The sequence below is a fragment of the Salmo salar genome, chromosome 09, assembly GCF_965601325.2.
Source record: "Salmo salar chromosome 09, fSalSal1, whole genome shotgun sequence".
Taxonomy (NCBI): domain Eukaryota; kingdom Metazoa; phylum Chordata; class Actinopteri; order Salmoniformes; family Salmonidae; genus Salmo; species Salmo salar.
The window spans coordinates 103,777,549-103,796,802 of NC_138299.1; the positions used below are offsets into that span (position 1 = coordinate 103,777,549).

The 19,254-nt window shown below is 42.3% G+C and overlaps 1 protein-coding gene across 1 annotated transcript in view; it reads right to left on the minus strand.

Moving 5' to 3' along the window:
- The window catches only part of LOC106612315 (catenin alpha-1), a 249,100-nt gene that overhangs the window by 204,527 nt on the left and 25,319 nt on the right, over positions 1-19,254 (minus strand). Inside the window, 1 exon segment of the mRNA XM_082955523.1 lies at positions 7,519-7,685. Within this exon segment, the coding sequence (XP_082811649.1) occupies positions 7,519-7,685 (167 nt within the window).

The following is a 19,254-nucleotide window of genomic DNA, read 5'->3' on the forward strand; positions in this document are numbered from 1 at the left end:
CCATGCTTTTTCAATGAACCATAAACAATTCATGAACATGCACTTGTGGAACGGTCATTAAGACACTAACAGCTTACAGACGGTAGGCAATTAAGGTCACAGTTATGAAACCTTAGGACATTAGAGAGGCCTTTCTACGGACTCTGAAAAACACAAAGAAAGATGCCCAGGGTCCCTGCTCATCTGCGTGAATGTGCCTTAGACATGCTGCAAGGAGGCATGAGGACTGCAGATGTGGCCAGGGCAATATATTGCAATGTCCGTACTGTGAGACGCCTAAGACAGCGCTACAGGGAGACAGGACGGACAGCTGATTGTCCTCGCAGTGACAGAGCACATGTAACACCTGCACAGGATCAGTACATCCGAACATCATACCTGCGGGACAGGCACAGGATGGCAACAACTACAAGAGTTACACCAGGAACACACAATCCCTCCATCAGCGCTCCACAAAAGGCTGTCCACAAAAGGCTCAGAGAGGCTGGACTGAGGCCTGTTGTAAGGCAGGTCCTCACCAGACATCACCGGCAACAACGTCGCCTATAGGCACAAACCCACTGTTGCTGGACCTGACAGGCCTGGCAAAAAAGTGCTCTTCACTAACAAGTCGCGGTTTTGCCTCACCAGGGATGATGGTCGGATTCGCATTTATCATCAAAAGAATGAGCGTTTCACCGAGGCCTGTACTCTGGAGCAGGATCGATTTGGAGGTGGAGGGTCTGTCATGGTCTGGGGTGGTGTGTCACAGCATCGTTTGACTGAGCTTGTTGTCATTGCAGACAATCAATGCTGTGCGTTACAGGGAAGACATCCTCCTCCCTCATGTGGTACCCTTCCTGCAAGCTCATCCTGACATGACCCTCCAGCATGACAATGCCACCAGCCATACTGCTCGCTCTGTGCGTGATTTCCTGCAAGACAGGAATGTCAGTGTTCTGCCATGGCCAGTGAAGAGCCCGGATCTCAATCCCATTGAGCACGTCTGGGATCTGTTGGATCGGAGGGTGAAGACTAGGCTAATTCCAACCAAAATTGTCCGGGAACTTGCAGGTGCCTTGGTGGAAGAGCGGGTAACATCTCACAGCAAGAACTGGCAAATCTGGTGCAGTCCATGAAGAGGAGATGCACTGCAGTACTTCTTTGGGATAGGGGGCAGTATTTTCACGGCCAGATAAAAAACGTACCCGATTTAATCTGGTTACTACTCCTGCCCAGAAACTAGAATATGCATATAATTAGTATATTTAGATCGAAACTAGAGTGTTTTCTAAAACTGTTTGAATGGTGTCTGTGAGTATAACAGAACTCATATGGCAGGCCAAAACCTGAGAAGATTCCATACAGGAAGTGCCCTGTCTGACAATTTGTTGTCCTTCTGTTGCATCTCTGTGCTGTAATGTGACACTTTAAGGCTTCCATTGGCTCTCTAAAGCCGCCAGAAAGTGGAATGGGGCATATGTCTCTGGGCAAAGTACAGCAGCTCTGTGAGTGGTCAGCCTGGGGACAGTGAGACGGTCACGAGACTTCTCAATTTTTTTCTTTCAGCCTTTGAATGAATACAACGTTGCCCGGTTGGAATATTATCGCTATTTTACGAGAAAAATAACATAAAAATTGATTTTAAACAGCGTTTGACATGCTTCTAAGTATGGTAATGGAATATTTAGCATTTTTTTTGTCACGAAATGCGCTCACTACCCTTCGGATAGTGACCTGAACGCACAAACAAAACGGAGGTATTTGGATATAACTATGGATTATTTGGAACCAAAACAACATTTGTTGTTGAAGTAGAAGTCCTGGGAGTGCATTCTGACGAAGAACAGCAAAGGTAATCCAATTTTTCTAATAGTAATTCTGAGTTTAGTGAGCCCCAAACTTGGTGGGTGTCAAATTAGCTAGCCTGTGATGGCCGAGCTATGTACTCAGAATATTGCAAAATGTGCTTTCGCCGAAAAGTTATTTTAAAATCTGACATAGCGATTGCATAAAGGAGTTCTGTATCTATAATTCTTAAAATAATTATGTATTTTGTCAACGTTTATCATGAGTAATTTAATAAATTCACCGGAAGTTTCCGGTGGGTATGCTAGTTCTGAACATCACATGCTAATGTAAAAAGCTGGTTTTTGATATAAATATGAACTTGATTGAACAAAACATGCATGTATTGTATAACATAATGTCCTAGGAGTGTCATCTGATGAAGATCAAAAGGTTAGTGCTGCATTTAGCTGTGGTTTGGGTTTATGTGACATATATGCTTGCTTGGAAAATGGCTGTGTGAATATTTTTGTCCATGTACTCTAACATAATCTAATGTTTTGCTTTCGCTGTAAAGCCTTTTTGAAATTGGACAATGTGGTTAGATTAACGAGAGGCATCTTTAAAATGGTGTAAAATAGTTGATTGTTTGAGAGAATTGAATTGTGGTATTTTAGTTGGTTTTGTATTTCGCGCCGTGCGATGCCATTGGCTGTTGGCTAGGGGTTCCGCAGGCGGAACGGGGTTCCGCTAGCGGAACGTCTGTCCTCAACAGGTTAATGCAGCTGGTGGCCACACCAGATACGGACTTACTTTTGATTTTGACCCCCCCTTTGTTCAGGGACACATTATTCAATTTCTGTAAATCACATGTCTGTGGAACCTGTTCAGCTTATGTCTCAGTTTGCTGAAAATAAAACACAGTTGACAGTGAGAGAAGATTTATTTTTTGCTGAGTTTATATTGCCTGGAGTAAACATTTAACATCTCAAGATTCAGGAACTCTGTCAATTTGATATGATTCTATAATCCACCCAGGGCATGCTCGTACAATACCCGTATGAGCATCCCAAATGGCAGCCTATTCACTATGGGCCTTGGTCAAAAAGCAGTGCTCTACTTAGGGCGCCATTTGGGACTCAGGCTCTGGAATGCACAAAGAGCAATGACGTCAGGTCTCCTGCAGTTGGCTGGCAACACCAGGGTGTCCAGAGAATATCAGGGCTGACTGACCTCAGAGACTTAGATATAGCTGAGCACTGACTCAGTCTGGATGGGTCTTAAAAACGGCACCCGTTGCCCTATACAGCGCCCTTCTTTTGAACAGAGCCCATGTGGAATAGGCACGGCATAGGAAATAGGGTGCCATTCCTGGTACGGCCCCTGGTCAAAAGTAGTGCACTACATAGAGAACATGTTGCCATTTGGGACACAACCCAAGTATCTGGAAGGCGCTAACCCAGTGAAGTGGTGGGTTATAAACAGAGGCATGATAAGATAAAGTAAAGTGGAAGAACTCAATGTTAAGGGCCAGTATGGGATTTTTTTATAACCCCAACTAGAACACAGGGTGGGGGCTTAGCCCACAATGCAATACCACACATAGCTGTGGAGGCTTCCTCACCTCAAGAGTAGAAACTAATGCTTTTCTATCAAATCTCTTTCTGCTTAGTTCCACAGCAAATCATAGCATTTCTGTAGAGGCCCAGGCCCGTATTCATAAAGCGTCTCACAGTAAAGAGTGCTGATCTAGCTGTCCATATCATTTATGATCTTAAAACTGATCCTAGATCTTCACCCGGAGGTCCGAGACAAATACAGTAATTTCCTTTTCAACCTGATGTCCTGTCTGAGCTTGTCGAATGACAGACGTCTTCCATTTTACAACCTAGCTATAAAAAAAAAAAAAAAGTGACTCCACTTCATCGTTGACGTTTTAGACACAATGACTTCACTGTCTGGCTGTGTTGTGTAATTATAAAATCAGAACAGGTAATATATGTAGTGATCGGAGGGTTTAGAAAATATATGGCTACGTCCCCAAAGGGCCCCCCTGGGGCCCTGGCTGGTCAAAAGTAGTGCACTACCCCTATGGGGCCCTGGCTGGTCAAAAGTAGTGCACTACCCCTATGGGGCCCTGGCTGGTCAAAAGTAGTGCACTAAATAGAAAGGCTTAGTCCTCTATAGGTACCCTACGACAGATGATAAACAAGGCCGTCTCTGTTGACTGCAGGTGCGAGGGCTCCTTGTGGTCAGGATTTCGTTTCATTGTTCACAGCAATAATGAACTGAAGTACAGGTAAAGAGATGGAAAATCACAGAAGACCTTGTTTGAAATGTAGGCCTTTAGCCAAGATACCAGAACGTTAGATTGAGTCAAGCTAATTATTTATCTCCAAAAACAGTTAGACACGTGTTTCTTTAAAAAGGTACAGCTGAACTTAAGGTTATTTATATATTCCTATTTTCTTCGATGCAATAAAGAATGTCTAAGTTATTCATAAGCTAGTTAAATAGTTTAACCTTCAACTATATGGAACTTCTGTCATATCCACAGGAGCCCACTTTAGTCGGTGTGTGTGTGTGTGTGTGTGTGTGTGTGTGTGTGTGTGTGTGTGTATGACGCATCACTATGCTATTAGCTACCTCAAAACGTGACTCAAAGCCAGAGAGACGGTTTAGAATGCTGGAAGGTACAGTTGAAGTCGGAAGTTTACATACACTTAGGTTGGAGTCATTAAAACTCATTTTTCAACCACTCCACAAACCTCTTCTTAACCTGTTAGGGCTAGGGGGCAGCATTTGCACGTCTGGATAAAAAAAATGTACCCGATTTAATCTGGTTACTAATCCTACCCAGTAACTAGAATATGCATATACTTATTATATATGGATAGAAAACACCCTCAATTTTCTAAAACTGTTTGAATGGTGTCTGTGAGTATAACAGAACTCATTTGGCAGGCAAAACCCTGAGACATTTTCTGACAGGAAGTGGATACCTGATGTGTTGTATTGCCTTTAAACCTATCCCATTGAAAAACACAGGGGCTGAGGAATATTTTGGCACTTCCTATTGCTTCCACTAGATGTCACCAGCCTTTACAAAGTGTTTTGAGTCTTCTGGAGGGAGATCTGACCGAACAAGAGCCATGGAACAATGATGTCCCATTAGACACCTGGCGCGCGAGTTCATGTTGGGTACCCTCGTTCCAATACGTTATAAAAGAGTATGCATTCGTCCACCTTGAATATTATTCATGTTCTGGTTAAAAAATGCCCTAATGATTTATGCTATACAACGTTTGACATGTTTGAACGAACGTAAATATATTTTTTCCCCTCGTTCATGACGAGAAGTCCGGCTGGCTTAGATCATGTGCTAACAAGACGGAGATTTTTGGACATAAATGATGAGCTTTTTTGAACAAAACTACATTCGTTATGGACCTGTGATACCTGGAAGTGACATCTGATGAAGAGAATCAAAGGTAATGGATTATTTACATAGTATTTTCGATTTTAGATCTCCCCAACATGACGTCTAGTCTGTATCGCAACGCGTATTTTTCTGGGCGCAGTGCTCAGATTATTGCAAAGTGTGATTTCCCAGTAAGGTTATTTTTAAATCTGGCAAGTTGATTGCGTTCAAGAGATGTAAATCTATAATTCTTTAAATGACAATATAATATTTTACCAATGTTTTCTAATTTTAATTATTTAATTTGTGACGCTGACTTGACTGCCGGTTATTGGAGGGAAACGATTTCCTCAACATCAATGCCATAGTAAAACGCTGTTTTTGGATATAAATATGAACTTGATAGAACTAAAAATGCATGCATTGTCTAACATAATGTCCTAGGAGTGTCATCTGATGGAGATTGTAAAAGGTTAGTGCATCATTTTAGCTGGTTTTATGGTTTTGGTGACCCTGTCTTTGACTTGACAAAACATTACACACAACTCTTGTAAATGTACTGTCCTAACATACTCTAAATTTATGCTTTCGCCGTAAAACCTTTTTGAAATCGTAAAACGTGGTTAGATTAAGGAGATGTTTATCTTTCAAAGGGTGTAAAATAGTTGTATGTTTGAAAAATTTGAATTTTGACATTTATTTGGATTCAAATTTGCCGCTCTTGAAATGCACCTGCTGTTGATGGAGTGCACCACGGGTGACACGCTAGCGTCCCACCTAGCCCATAGAGGTTAAACTATAGTTTTGGCAAGTCTGTGTTAGGACATCTACTTTGTAAATGACACAAGTAATTTTTCCAACAATTGTTTACACAGATTATTTCACTGTATCACAATTCCAGTGGGTCAGAAGAAGTTTACATACACTAAGTTGACTGTGCCTTTAAACAGCATGGAAAATTCCAGAAAATGATGCCATGGCTTTAGAAGCTTCTGATAGGCTAATTGACATCATTTGAGTCAATTGGAGGTGTACCTGTAGATGTATTTCAAGGCCTACCTTCAAACTCAGTGCCTCTTTGCTTGACATCATGGGAAAAGCAAAAGAAATCAGCCAAGACCTCAAAAAAACAATTGTAGACCTCCACAAGTCTGGTTCATCCTTGGGAGCAATTTCCAAAACGCCTGAAGGTACCACGTTCATCTGTACAAACAATAGTACAAAAGTATAAACACCATGGGACCACGCAGCCGTCATACCGCTCAGGAAGGAGACGCGTTCTGTCTCCTAGAGATGAACGTACTTGTGCGAAAAGTGCAATCAATCCCAGAACAGAAAATGACCTTGTGAAGAAGCTGGAGGAAACGGGTACAAAGTATCTATATCCACAGTAAAACGAGACCTATATCAATATAACCTGAAAGGCCGCTCAGCAAGGAAGAAGCCACTGCTCCAAAACCGCCATAAAAAAGCCAACCTACGGTTTGCAACTGCACATGGGGACAAAGATCGTACTTTTTGGAGAAATGTCCTCTGGTCTGATTAAACAAAAATAGAACTGTTTGGCCATAATGACCATTGTTATTTTTGGAGGAAAAAGGGGGAGGCTTGCAAGCCGAAGAACATCATCCCAACCGTGAAGCACGGAGGTGGCAGCATCATGTTGTGGGGGTGCTTTGCTGCAGGAGGGACTGGTGCACTTCCCAAAATAAATAGATGGCATCATGAGGTAGGAAAATGATGTGGATATATTGAAGCAACATCTCAAGACATCAGTCAGGAAGTTAAAGCTTGGTCGCAAATGGGTCGTCCAAATGGACAATGACCCCAAACATACTTCCAAAGTTGTGGCAAAATGGCTTAAGGACAACAAAGTCAAGGTATTGGAGTGGCCATCACAAAGCCCTGACCTCAATCCTATAGAAAATGTGGGCAGAACTGAAAAAGCGTGTGTGAGCAAGGAGGCCTACAAACCTGACTCAGTTACACTAGCACTGTTAGGAGGAATGGGCCAAAATTCACCCAACTTATTGTGGGAAGCTTGTAGAAGGCTACCTGAAACGTTTGACCCAAGTTCAACAATTTGGCTAAGGTGTATGTAAACTTCCGACTTTAACTGTACATGACTAGATACCTCACAATGTGACTCAAAGCCAGAGAGACGGTTTATAATTATTTAGTAATCCATAACCTGTGCACGTCTCACCACCAGTGCACGTTTCTCTGTGTGTCCCCCTCACCAGTTTGAGCTGCAGCAGCTTGTAGACAGACATGTCAGCCAGCACCAGCAGGTGTGCATGCACGTGTGTGTGTGTGTGTGTGTGCCTCACCAGTTTGAGCTGCAGCAGCAGCTTGTAGACATCAGACATGTCAGCCAGCACCAGCAGGTGAGTGACAGCAGAGAGGAGGGCCCTGGCGGCACGGACCATGTTACCCCTCTTTACCGAGGAACAGGGGTCCTCTGCAAACTCTCCTGATGCCTGCTTCATGGATTCACCTGTGGGACAAAAGAAGGAACGACAGGACATTACAATTTGACAGTTAGGACACGTTAAAAAGAGTTCGTCCCAAATGAAACCCTATATAAAAAGAAAGCATTGTCCCCGACAGAACTGCACAAAGGGCCTTGATGGAAAAAGTAGTGCACTGTGTAAAAAGGGGAATAGGGTGCTTACACAGGCATGTTAAAGTGAAGGAGCGTTAGGGGAGACCAGCTCCACTGTGTGCGAGTGAGTGAGTGAGAACCGCTGACAGTCTTAATTGGATGCATTTATTAACATAAAATCAACCAGAGAGCACCTCAGGGCAGAGTGAAGAGTGAGGAAGATATTCCATTGACTCAGTGGGTTGGAGCTCAGTGTTAAAGAAGCAATCTGGGATTCGAACAACAAAAGTCACCCCGTCACTTGTTTAGGTTAACATCTGAGGTACATGGGGCTGGGGAATCTCAACCAATCTCAGACTAACTATCCATGAGATCAAAATTGTGTGTGTGTCTATATATAATTGAGATGGTTTGGGATGAGTTGGTCGCGGAGTGAAGGAAAAGCAGCCAACAAGTGCTCAGCATGTGGGAACTCCTTCAAGACCGCTGGAAAAGCATTCCAGGTGAAGCTGGTTCAGAGAATGCCAAGAGTGTGTAAAGCTGTCATCAAGGCAAATGGTGGCTACTTTGAAGAATGTCAAATATATTTTTATTTGTTTATCACTTTTCAGGTTACTACATGATTCCATGTCTGTTACTTTATAGTTTGTCATCACTATTATTGTACAATGTAGAAAATAGTAAAAAAAAAAAAAAAAAACTGGAATAAGTAGGTGTCCAAACTTTTGACTGGTACTGTGTGTGTGTGTGTTGTTTAATCAGAGCATTGTCATCAGGACTGGCCACCCCTCTTAGCCTGGTTCCTCTAGGTTTCTTCCTAGGTTCCGGCCTTTCTAGGGAGTTTTTCCTAGCCACCGTGCTTCTACACCTGCATTGCTTGCCGTTTGGGGTTTTAGGCTGGGTTTCAGAATAGCACTTTGTGACATCAGCTGATGTAAGAAGAGCTTTATAAATACATTTGATTGTGTGCCTGCCTGCCTCTTGACGTCTTTTTAAAAGCAGCCAGTCACTAACTGCTTCTCACGTGTTGTATCCGTCTTTGTGTCTACATATTCATTCATGGATAAAGTGACGTGTGCCTGGCTGGCAGCGTTTCCCCGATATCTACCTTGGCACAGGCCTAGCGGTAGGCCGTCTAGTACTAAAACTGAAAACAAGCCTAGATAAATCATTTTAATACGAGCACCCATAAATGGCATTTTGAGAAGGCTTTGTGTCCTACCAATGAAGAAATACCTAGAGTAGCTAATCTTATCCAAACCATTTAATCTAAACTATTTACCAATTGGCTTAGCTAGTCTGTTGGTTCGTAGCGTTTGCTAAGATTAACAACAAAATACTCTAATTGCTAGCCTTAGCTGGTATACAACTCCCTCCGTCCACCCGTCTGTCTCATCCTCTCAAAACTCAGAAATAATTACCCATGAACCTCTGCTCCTCCGCGGGCAGTGTCACGCAAATATAGGCATGCTGCTACTAATGTCAGCCCCAGAAAACACTCCCTCTCCCTGCCAGCCCAGAAGTACTTTGAGGGAGAAAATGTAACTTCCTTTTAATCATCATATTCCACTTTCCTCCCCTAGCCACCAAGTGAGTCGCTAATGGCACCCTATAAAGTGCCTTACTATGAGCCCTGGTCAAAAGGTAGTACACAATATAGGGCGAAATTTGGGGCGCATCCACAATAGGCCCACTGCTGGGCCTGATACCAGTAAAGGCCTCAGAGCAGAGCATAGTAGAGGGTGGATGGGATCCAGGCTAAGAGTTAATTGCATTAGAATGTCATTTGAGATGAAGAGGAGAAAAGGATGAGGGAGATGAGAAGGGCATGAGGGGGAGGAGAAAGGCAGTCTGACAGAGTAAGTCCAAACTCCCACACACAGGCAGTGACCTAGGCCTAACACATACAGCCAATGGCCTCACACACACACACACACACTGGTGGAAAAAGTACCCAATTGGGAGTGGCCGCAATCTACTCCAGAGATAGCCTGCAAAGTTCTGTCATACTTTCCAGGTCTATGCCCAAACAGTTCGAGCTTCTAATTAAAAAAATTAATCTCTCCAGAAATAAGTCTCAGTGTTGCCGCCTGTTATAGACCCCCCTCAGCTCCCAGCTGTGCCCTGGACACCATACGTGAATTGATTGCCCCCATCAATCTTCAGAGTTTGTCCTACAATCTAAGCTAGATGCCCTCAGTCTCACACAAATTATCAAGGAAACCACCAGATACAAACCTAAATCCGTAAACATGGGCACCCTCATAGATATTATCCTGACCAACTTGCCCTCCAAATACTCCTCTGCTGTTTTCAAATCAGGATCTCGGCGATCACTGCATCCGTAAAGGGTCTGCGGTCAAACGACCACCCCTCACTGTCAAACGCTCCCTAAAACACTTCTGCGAGCAGGCCTTTCTAATCGACCTGGCCGGGGTATCCTGGAATGATATTGACCTCATCCCGTCAGTGGGGGATGCCTGGTCGTTCTTTAAAAGTAATTTCCTCACCATCTTAAATAAGCAAGCCCCTTTCAAAAAATGTAGAACTAAGAACAGATATAGCCATTGGTTCACTCCAGACCTGACTGCCCTTGACCAGCACAAAAACATCCTGTGGCGGACTGCACTAGCATCGAATAGTCCCCGCGATATGAATCTTTTCAGGGAAGTCAGGAATCAATACACGCAGTCAGGAAAGCAAAGACTAGCTTTTTCAAACAGAAATTTACATCCTGTAGCTCTAACTCCAAAACCATTTGGGACACTAAAGTCCATGGAGAATAAGAGCACCTCCTCCCAGCTGCCCACAGCACTGAGGCTAGGTAACACTGTCACCACCGATAAATCCACGATAACCGAGAATTTCAATCAGCATCTCTACAGCTGGCCATGCTTTCCTTCTGGCTACCCCTACCCCGGCCAACAGCTCCGCACCCCCCACAGCTACTTGCCCGAGCATTCCCAGCTTCTCCTTCACCCAAATCCAGATAGATGTTCTGAAAAAGCTGCAAAACCTGGACCTGTACAAATCAGCTGGGCTAGACAATCTGGACCCTCTCTTTCAAAAATTATCCACCGCCATTGTTGCAACCCCTAGTACCAGTCTGTTCAACCTCTTTCGTATTGTCCGAGATCCCTAAAAATTGGAAAGCTGCCATGGTCATCCCCCTCTTCTAAAGTCTTCGAAAGCCAAGTCAACAAACAGATCACTGACCATTTCGAATCCCACCGTACCTTCTCCGCTGTGCAATCCGGTTTCCGAGCTGGTCACAGGTGCACCTCGGCCACGCTCAAGGTTTTGTTACCAAAGCCCCATATACCACTGCGACCTGTATGCTCTAGTCGGCTGGCCCTCGCTACATATTCGTCGCCAGACCCACTGGCTTCAGGTCATCTATAAGTCGATGCTAGGTAAAGCTGTGCCTTATCTCAGCTCACTGGTCACCATAGCAGCACCCACCCGTAGCACGCGCTCTAGCAGGCATCTCTCACTGGTCATCCCCAAAGCCAACACTTCCTTTGGCTGCCTTTCCTTCCAGGTCTTTGCTGCCAATGACTGGAACGAATAAAAAAATAAAATAAAAATAAAAAATAAATCACTGAAGCTGGAGACATATTTCCCTCACTAACTTCAAACATCAGCTAACCGATCGCTGCAGCTGTACATAGCCCATCTGTAAATAGCCCACCCAATCTACCTACCTCATCCCCATTGTTTTTATTTACTTTCTTCTCTTTTGCACACCAGTATTTCTACTTGCACATCATCATTTGCACATCCATCACTCCAGTGTTAATTTGCTAAATTGTAACTACTTCCCTACTATTGCCTACCTCCTCACACTGTATGTAGACTCTTTTCTATTGTGTTATTGACTGTACGCTTGTTTATCCCATGTGCAACTCTGTTGTTTGTGTCGCACTGCTTTGCTTTATCTTGGCCAGGTCGCAGTTGTAAATAAGAACTTGTTCTCAACTGGCCTACCTGGTTAAATAAAGGTGAAATAAAATAAATAAAAATACTTGAGTAAAAGTAATCTTCATAGAAACAGACTCAATGAAAAGTTTCCAGTAAAATAGAGTAAAAGTCTACAAATATTTTATTTTAAATACACTTAAGTATTTTTGAAATAACATTAATTTTTATACTTAAGTATCAAAAGTATAAATCATTTCAAAATCTGTATATTAGGCAAACCAGACAGCACGATTTGTATTTTTTTTTCCTAGATAGTCAGGGGCACACCAACACTCAAACATATTTTACAAACAAAGCATGTGTTTAGTGAGTCCTCCAGATCAGAGGCAGTAGGGATGACCAGGCATGTTCTCTTGATAAGTGCGTGAATTTGCGTGAGTTTTCCTGTCCTGCCAAGCATTCAAAATGTAACGAGTACTTTTTGGGTGTCAGGGAAAATGTATGAAGTAAAAAGTACATTATTTTCTTTAAGAATGAAGTAAAAGTTGCCAAATAAATAGTACAGATACCCCCCAAAACACAACTCACGTAGTACTTTAAAGTATTTTTACACCACTGCACAGCAAACATCATAAGATTCTGCTGGCGACCCAACACACAACCAGTTAAAAAAGGTGAAATCCATGACAAAGGCTTGCTGTCTGATTCATCCAGCACCACGTTTTGTCCCACCACTAACAAACAGTGAACTGGGAACAAAAGATGTTCCTGGCCTCACACTATTATATAGACAAGTAGACTCAGTTTAATGCACAAGACACATGTACTTCGTGTTACAGCTGAATTAGCCTACATGCCAGAAAACACTGCTTTCCACACCATCAACACATACTGCTTGATATTCGCTCTCTAAACTGACAACTTAAAGTCAAACTAAACCAACGCGGCACAACGCAGCGCAGCGTTGTCTTGTTATAATAATACAGACCTAGGCCTGTGATAATATCAGATCATATCTCATTTTAAAAATCATGCATTTTTTTTGCTTACCTCTTTGTTGAGCAAATCTTTTTCTGTTAGGTACTATGCAGTGCACACACCACCTTCCGCACTCAACTTCAGCAAGATATGTCGTAGTTTCCTCGTAGGCCTATTTGGCGGGGAAATTGAAGCCAGCTGTATAGCCTATTGCCCGTTTCAGTCTTTAAAACAATTTCCATCTTTTCATTAAATCATGCATAGTTGTGCTTTATATGGCCTAAAATAAAAGTTCATATGGCAAGCATATTATCCATAGGCTACAGGATACCAAATTTATATCAGTTATGAAACTATTACATATCACGCGGGTGGGAGGGGGGGGGGGGGGGGGGAATAGATCCGGCTAAAGGTCCACATTTGAACGTTTCAATAAAATTAAAACTGTCACAACTATAGAAATGGAAACATTGTGATTTTAGTGACGACAGCCTCTGGTTAAAGGGTTAGGTTATACTGGGCTCAGTCATCATTCAAATCAAGTCACAATTATCAGCTTTGAAATTAACATCAGTGAGCAGGCTTTCCCATTGGAGGAGAGACATGGGTAGGCCTACCAACAGAAAATGACTGAAATCTGGACCACAGCAATCCAATGTTCATACAAAATGTCTGCCTTTTTCCCCCTACATTTTTAACAGTCTAATAAAATCCATTTAATATAGGACCATCACAAAATCCATTTGGATTAAATATCTTTTCATTTGGTCTCATTATGATATCGAAAATCCAGGCCTTTTCAAATGAACATTAGACTGAGTTGAGTATCTAAGCTATTATTCTAAAAGGGGAAGTTCAACTTTAGGGCAAGAGCATCTTTTAAAAACTAGTTTTATACTCCTCATGTCTTAATAATATGAGAATATAGTACATTTTTGTTTTAAAAATCAACATCTGTCCATCTCTCCCATTCTCAAGCAAAAAACACAAAACATGCATGAGCAATTCACAAGACTAACATTGGAACGCTGTGACGTGATGCCCTACCCTGGCTATAGGGGACATCCAGGTGAAGACATTGAATAAAATGAATTACAAGGATATAAAAAGCTTTTTACCTTTTAACTATACAGGAAAACGGGTTAAAGTCTATCCTTTTCATAACGCATGAGAAATCAATACAATCCAGAAAAACCTAGTGTGCTGTTCACTTTACTGTCATTTGGGGCGGGGGGGTGTTAAGCAATTAAGTCAGCTGAAACATGGATTGTGTATGTGTGCCATTCAGAGGGTGAAAGGGGCAAGAAAACATTTTAGTGCCTTTGAACAGGGTATGTTAGTAGGTGCCAGGTCGATTTGTGTCAAAAACTGTGACGCTGCTGGGTTTATCCACACTCAAGTTTCCTGCATAGATTCTACAAGTGTCTGGAACTTCCTGGGTTGAAATTTTATATATATCCAGGTAGTCAAGTTGAGAACAAGTTCTCATTTGCAACTGCGACCTGGCCAAGATAAAGCAAAGCAGTTCGACACATAACAGAGTTACACATGGAGTAAAACAAACATACAGTAGAAAAATAAGTCTATATACACACACAATGTGAGAAAATGAAGTGAGATAGGTAAAGGTAAAGGCAATAAATAGGCCATGGTGGCAAAGTAAATACAATATAGCAATTAACCTGTTGGGGCTAGGGGGCCGTATTTGCACGACCGGATAAAAAACGTACCCGATTTAATCTGGTTACTACTCCTGCCCAGTAACTAGAATATGCATAGAAAACACCCTAAAGTTTCTAAAACTGTTTGAATGGTGTCTGTGAGTATAACAGAACTCATATGGCAGTCAAAACCCTAAGACAAATCCTAACAGGAAGTGGAAATCTGATGTGTGGAATCACTTTCAAGCCTTTGCCATTTAGCACTTCCTAAGGCTTCCACTAGATGTCAACAGTCTTTACAAAGTGGTTTGAGTCTTCTATGGTAGAAACTGACCCAAAGAGAGGCTTGGGAAGTTGGTCACAGGGGGAGAGCCATTACTACTATGACGCGGACGCCCATGGGAACCCTTTTGTTCCGAAACGTTTAGTAAGACAATGCAATCGTCCGCCTTGAATATTATTGAAGCTCTGGTTGAAAAAGGACCTAAAGATTTATGTTATACAACGTTTGACATGTTTGAACGAACGTAAATATATTTTTTTTGCACATTCGTGACGACAAGTCCAGCGCGCCTCGTACATTATGAGTAGCCTTCGGAACGCGCTAACAAGAAGGAACTATTGGGACATAAATTATTAACTTTTTCGAACAAAACTACATTTGTTGTGGACCTGGGAAGTGCCTTCTGATGAAGATAATCAAAGGTAAGGGAATATTTACAATAGTATATTTGATTTTAGATGGTTCCAAGATGGCGCTAACATGTATCGCCTAGCCTATTTTTCTGAGCATACCACGTCGTTTATTGCAAAGTGTGATTTCCCAGTAAAGTTATTTTTAAATCTGGCAATGCGGTTGCATTCACGAGATGTTAATCTATAATTCTTTGAATGACAATATTACATTTTAACAATGTTTTTGAATAGTAATTTTGTAAATTGTAGCGCTGATTCACCCGAAGCATTTGAGGGAAAATATTTTCTGAACGTCACACGCCGATGTAAAATGCTGTTTTTATATATAAATATGAACTTTATCGAACAGAAAATGCATGTATTGTGTAGCGTGATGTCCTAGGAGTGTCATCTGATGAAGATTGTCAAAGGTTAGTGCTGCATTTAGCTGTGTTTTGGGTATTTGTGATGCATGCTAGTTGCTTTGAAAATGGCAGCGTAAGTTATTTTGGCAGGGTACTCTCCTAACATAATCTAATGTTTTGCTTTTGCTGTAAAGCCTTTTTGAAAATCGGACAACGTGGTTCGATTCAGGAAAGGTGTATCTATAAAATGGTGTAAAATAGTCATATGTTTGAGAAATTGAAGTTATAGCATTTGAGGCATTTGTATTTCGCTCGACGCGATTCCACTGGCTGTTGACAAGCGTCCCACGTTCCCAGACAGGTTAAAACACTGGAATGGTAGATTTGACAGTAGATGAGTGTGCAAAGTAGAAATACTGGCGTGCAAAGGAGCAAAATAAATAAATACAGTAGGGGAAGAGGTAATTGCATGGGCTATTTATAGATGGGCTGTGTACAGGTGCAGTGATCTGTGAGCTGCTCTGACAGCTGGTGCTTAAAGCTAGTGAGGGAGATATGTTTACAGTTTCAGAGATTTTTGTAGTTTGTTCCAGTCATTGGCAGCAGAGAACTGAGATAGAATAATACTGTGGGTAACAGCACTTAGGTCAGAACAAGCAATGAAACCCAACAGTATTTTTTTATTTTTTTTATTTGCGTCTTGTTTAACATAAATGGCTTTATTATTCTTATGCCCAAGGACAACATGGTTACTAATCTGCACGTCTTATTTCCAGGATGATGGAACTGCACAACGCTATCCTGCAAGACTTGGCCAAGACCAACAACAGAGTGGAAGGCAGGCATCACATTTATTTTCTGTATCTTGGCGTTACCCCACCCCACCAAGTTGAGGCATTGCATCGACAGCAGAAGAGGTGAAGTGAGAATGGAACAGCAACTTGCTGGTATCCACTGCCATGGCAACAGAAGGATCTAAAGTCACTGGTTGCGAATGCTCTAATATCCAACCAACAACAATTAGCGCCTAGTCAACTTGGACACTTCAAATTAGTCCATAAACACGAGACCAGAACACTAGGCACATTCTTGGACGGTTTGTTATGACACCGCATTGTCATGTAGCCTACACTGGCATTTTAAGTAATTTGAAATAAAAGTTAGTGTCAGGTTGGTGTAAAAACCATAAAAGTATTTGTATAAACTAGATAGAGGCCTAGACATAGTATAACTGAAATATCACATTTACATAAGTGTTCAGACCCTTTGCTCAAGCACCTTTGGCAGCAATTACAGCCGAGTCTTCTTGGGTATGATGCTACAAGCTCAGCACACCTGTATTTGGGGAGTTCCTCCCATTCTTCTCTGCAGATCCTCTCATGCGCTGTCAGGTTGGATGGAGAGCGTCGCTGCACAGCTATTTTCAGGTCTCTCCAGAGATGTTCAAATCGGGTTCAAGTCCGGGCTCTGGCTGGGCCACTGAAGGACATTCAGAGACATGTCCCGAAGCCACTCCTGCGTTGTCTTGGCTGTGTGCTTAGGGTCGTTGTCCTGTTGGAAGGTGAACTTTCGTCCAAGTCTGATATCCTGAGCAGGTTTTCATCAAGGATCTCGCTATACATTTCTCTCTTCATCTTTCACTCGATCCTGACTAGTGTCCCAGTCCCTGCCGCTGACAAACATCCCCGCCGCATGATGCTACCAAATCCATGCTTCACTGTAGGGATGGTGCCTGGTTTCCTCCAGACGTGATGCTTGTCATTCAGGCCAAAGAGCTCAATCTTGGTTTCATCAGACTAGAGAACCTTGTTTCTCATGGTCCGAGAGTCTTTAGGTACCTTTTGGAAAACTCCAAGCGTGCTGTCATACGTCGTTCAATGAGTGCCTCTGTCTGGCCACTCTAACATAAAGGCCTGATTGGTGGAGTGCTGCAGAGATGGGAGAACCTTCCAGAAGGACAACCATCTCCACAGAGGAACTCTGAAGCTCTGTCAGAGTGACCATCGGGTTCTTGGTCACGTCCCTGACCAAGGCCCTTCTCCCCCGATTGCTCAGTTTGGCCGAGTGACCAGCTCTAGGAAGAGTCTGGTGGTTCCAAACTTCTTCCATTTAAGAATGATGGAGGCCACTGTTCTTGGGGACCATCAATGATGCGAAATGTTTTTCTACCCTTCCCCATCTGTGCCTCGACACAATCCTGTCAAGGAGCTCCACGGACAATTCCTTCGACCTCATGGGTTGGTTTGTGCTGTCAACTGTGGGACCTTATATAGACAGGTGTGTGCCTTTCCAAATCAAGAGAATTTAGCACTGGTGGAATCCAATCAAGTTGTAGAAACATCAAGGATGATCAATGGAAACAGGACGCACCTGAGAACCATGTCAAAGGATCTGAAAACTTATGTAAATATAGTTTTTTATTCTTAATACATTTGCAAAACAAATCCGCTTTGTCATTATGGGGTATTGATGACAATTTTATTTATTTTTAATCCATTTTAGAGTAAGGCTGTAACGTAACAAAATGTGGAAAAAGGGGTCTGAACTTTGCGAATGCACTGTATATAACCATATGAATGAATTTATACCATATACTGCCCATATGAACATTTTAGGCCATAAATTGATAAAGTTAAGTAGGCTACATACTAAATATTCTGCCCATATGAATGAATACAATATTTGTAGCCATACTGAAATGAAAATCTGTAAACACATTTAATAAAGACACTCATTAACACAATAGTAAAACACTGTGCTTAACAGCTTTCCCGGGAAACTCGACATATTGTAGGTTCACATGGACAAAAGAGTAGAGGAGGAAGGTGTTTGTGTCTGCAGCAAGTGTTAGCAGTCAAATATTACACATTATGGCAGTGCTTCAATGTTTCTTTATAGATTTCAGGGCTCCCTGGAAAACAGTGGTAATTGTTGAGAGGAGTAATGACAAAATAAACAATGTTACTTATTGTCAGTTCCACAAAACATACAAACCTTACTTTGTAGGAACTAGCCCCAGACTGTCTGTCTCCTCAGTTTCCCTCAGGACCAGTCCATAACACTAACTCTTATAAATTAATAATTTGTCTGCGAGATCAAAAGATACCAAAATGTTAGTGGTGAGGAAATGATTCATATATACACACACACGATTGTGTAAAATGTTAACCGCAATAACGACAGCTAAATTTTTTTTTCAAAAATGCTTGGGTCAGACCCAGTCTTCAGTGAAATGTTCCCACAATTACATTTTTTCAGAGCAAAAATGTTTCCCCCTCTCGTTGCCCTCGTCTAGGCCTAACAGTACACCGCTTTACTGTCTAGAAAATGTTCTAGTCACAAAAATGGGTTTTGAAAAATGTGACTCCAGCAGCCCTGGACGCTGTTCTAAGTAGTCTGTGTCCGTCCCAAATGGCACCTCGTAACCAATATAGTGACCAGAGTTCAGGTCAAAAGCAGTGCACTACTCCATAAGGGCTCTGGGTCAAAAGTAGTACACTACATAGGGAATGTGGTGACATTTGGAACAGAGCCTGTGACCACACGCAATCAGTCCCCACTCTCAATCCTGTGGTTCCCCCCCTATTGGATCAGATCAATAAATCAAATCAAATCAAATTTATTTTTATATAGCCCTTCGTACATCAGCTGATATTCTCAAAGTGCTGTACAGAAACCCAGCCTAAAACCCCAAACAGCAAGCAAAGCATGTGAAAGAAGCACGGTGGCTAGGAAAAACTCCCTAGGAAAAACTCCCTAGAAAGGCCAAAAACCTAGGAAGAAACCTAGAGAGGAACCAGGCTATGAGGGGTGGCCAGTCCTCTTCTGGCTGTGCAGGGTGGATATTAAAACAGAACATGG